The 1,652-nt window shown below is 50.5% G+C and overlaps 1 protein-coding gene across 1 annotated transcript in view; it reads left to right on the top strand.

Moving 5' to 3' along the window:
* Positions 1-564: 564 nt before the first annotated feature.
* The window catches only part of LOC115948994 (otoferlin-like), a 24,977-nt gene continuing 23,889 nt past the window's right edge, over positions 565-1,652 (top strand). Inside the window, exons 1-2 of the mRNA XM_031065017.1 lie at positions 565-606; positions 759-866. Of these exons, the coding sequence (XP_030920877.1) occupies positions 565-606; positions 759-866 (150 nt within the window). The remainder of the gene's footprint in view (positions 607-758; positions 867-1,652) is intronic.

Raw genomic sequence — 1,652 nt, 5'->3', positions numbered from 1 at the left:
CCAGGATTTTCTGGGAATTCTGGCTTTTCAGCCTGGCTTTGGATTAATGGATTCCATGGCCAAAATCCGCTCCCAAAATCCTGGAATATCAGGGATTTTTCTCCATCCACAGCTTTGGATTTGGCTCCCACATTCCCCAGGGATCCTGTGAGGATCCAGAGTGGGGGTTCAGCTTTGCCTTTGGGATTGTCCCAGTTTTCCATCAGGGATTTGGGAATGGGATCCAATCCTGGCAGCTCCAAATGGCTCCGGGATCCACCCATTCAGGGAAAAAACCCAGGATTTCCCAGGATTTTCCAGGATTTTCCAGGATTTTCCAGGAATTCCGTCTATTCAGCCTGGCTTTGGGGAAAAGGCAGGAAAACAAGGAATTTCCATCACCTGGCCCATTTTTTGGGAAGCTCCAGCAGGATCTGAGCTCTGCTCCAGAGTCGCTTTCCCACGGGAATTCCCACTCCATTCCCGCTTAATTGCGTTTGTGTCCGGGGCTAATTAGGGAGCCGGGAGTTAATGGATCACAAAGAGCTGCCAGCAGAGGCTTCCTCTCGGGAATGGGGCCGGGAAATGAGGGATATCACTCATGGATACCCCCTGGAGAACCGGCGGGTAACGATTCCGCCGTCAGGAAAAGTCGGGATGCTCCTGGATTTGGGAAGGGTTGGCGCCGCAGGACCAAGGGGCCTCTCCCAGGAGGTGGAATTCCAGCGGGGTTTTTCCATCCGGCTGTTCCCAGATCCCAACATTCCAGGGTCTCCCAGGGTCTCCCAGCCCTTTATCCACCTCTTTTCCCTCTTTTTTCCTTTCCAGGACTTTCTTTCTACACCCGAGTTCTGGAAAACTGCGAGGACGAGGCCAGGTTTGATGAGGTAGGAGAAGTTTTCCATTGTTCTTATCCCAAAAATCCTGCTTGTTTTCCCAGGATTCCCAGTCCAGGTGAATACACAGGATTCCCAATCCCGGTGAAATCCCTGTTCCCAAATTTTTCTTGGCGTCTTTGTTGTCTGCCCCAAGGTTTCTCCTGGCAGGGGCCAAATGGGATTCCTGGCTAGAGACAGCTGGGAAAATCTCTATGGAATTTTCCAAGGTGGGGAAATAAATTAAAAACATAAAAATTTCTGTGTTTCCTGCACCGAATTTCAGGGAAAATTTGTTCGTCCAATCTGGGAAAATCCCACTGGGATTTTGGCTCCATTTTCCTTTGTCTCAGGAGGAAAAAGTTGGGATTTTTTTTCCCTCCCTGAAATTCCTTCTTTTTCCTTCAGGCGCAGAATTCCCAGAGGAGCTGTGGCTGCCCCTGGATCCCTGGAAGTGTCCAAGGAAAACCCTTGGAGCAACCTGGGATAGGGAAATTTCCCTGCCCACGGAATGGGATGGGATTGAAGTTCCCTTCCCACCCAAACCATTCCATGAACACTTCCAGGGCTGGAACATCCCAAATTTTTGGGAATTTTTCCCCCTCCAAGCCCCATCCAGCTCCATCTCCCACCAGATCCATGGGATTTTTTTCCCCCCCATTCACCATGTGCTGTTGGATAAATGTGTTTGGGAATGGTTGGGATCATGTTCGGATCAGGAACTGTGTCCAGCCTGGAATTCCAGAACTTCCAGGGAAGCGAATCCCTCCTGGAGCAGCCACAGGCTCTGCGATGACA

This window comes from Geospiza fortis, unplaced genomic scaffold, assembly GCF_000277835.1.
Source record: "Geospiza fortis unplaced genomic scaffold, GeoFor_1.0 scaffold509, whole genome shotgun sequence".
NCBI classification, from domain to species: domain Eukaryota; kingdom Metazoa; phylum Chordata; class Aves; order Passeriformes; family Thraupidae; genus Geospiza; species Geospiza fortis.
Note: the sequence above shows the minus strand (reverse complement) of the source record. Positions and strands in the feature narration are given on the sequence as shown.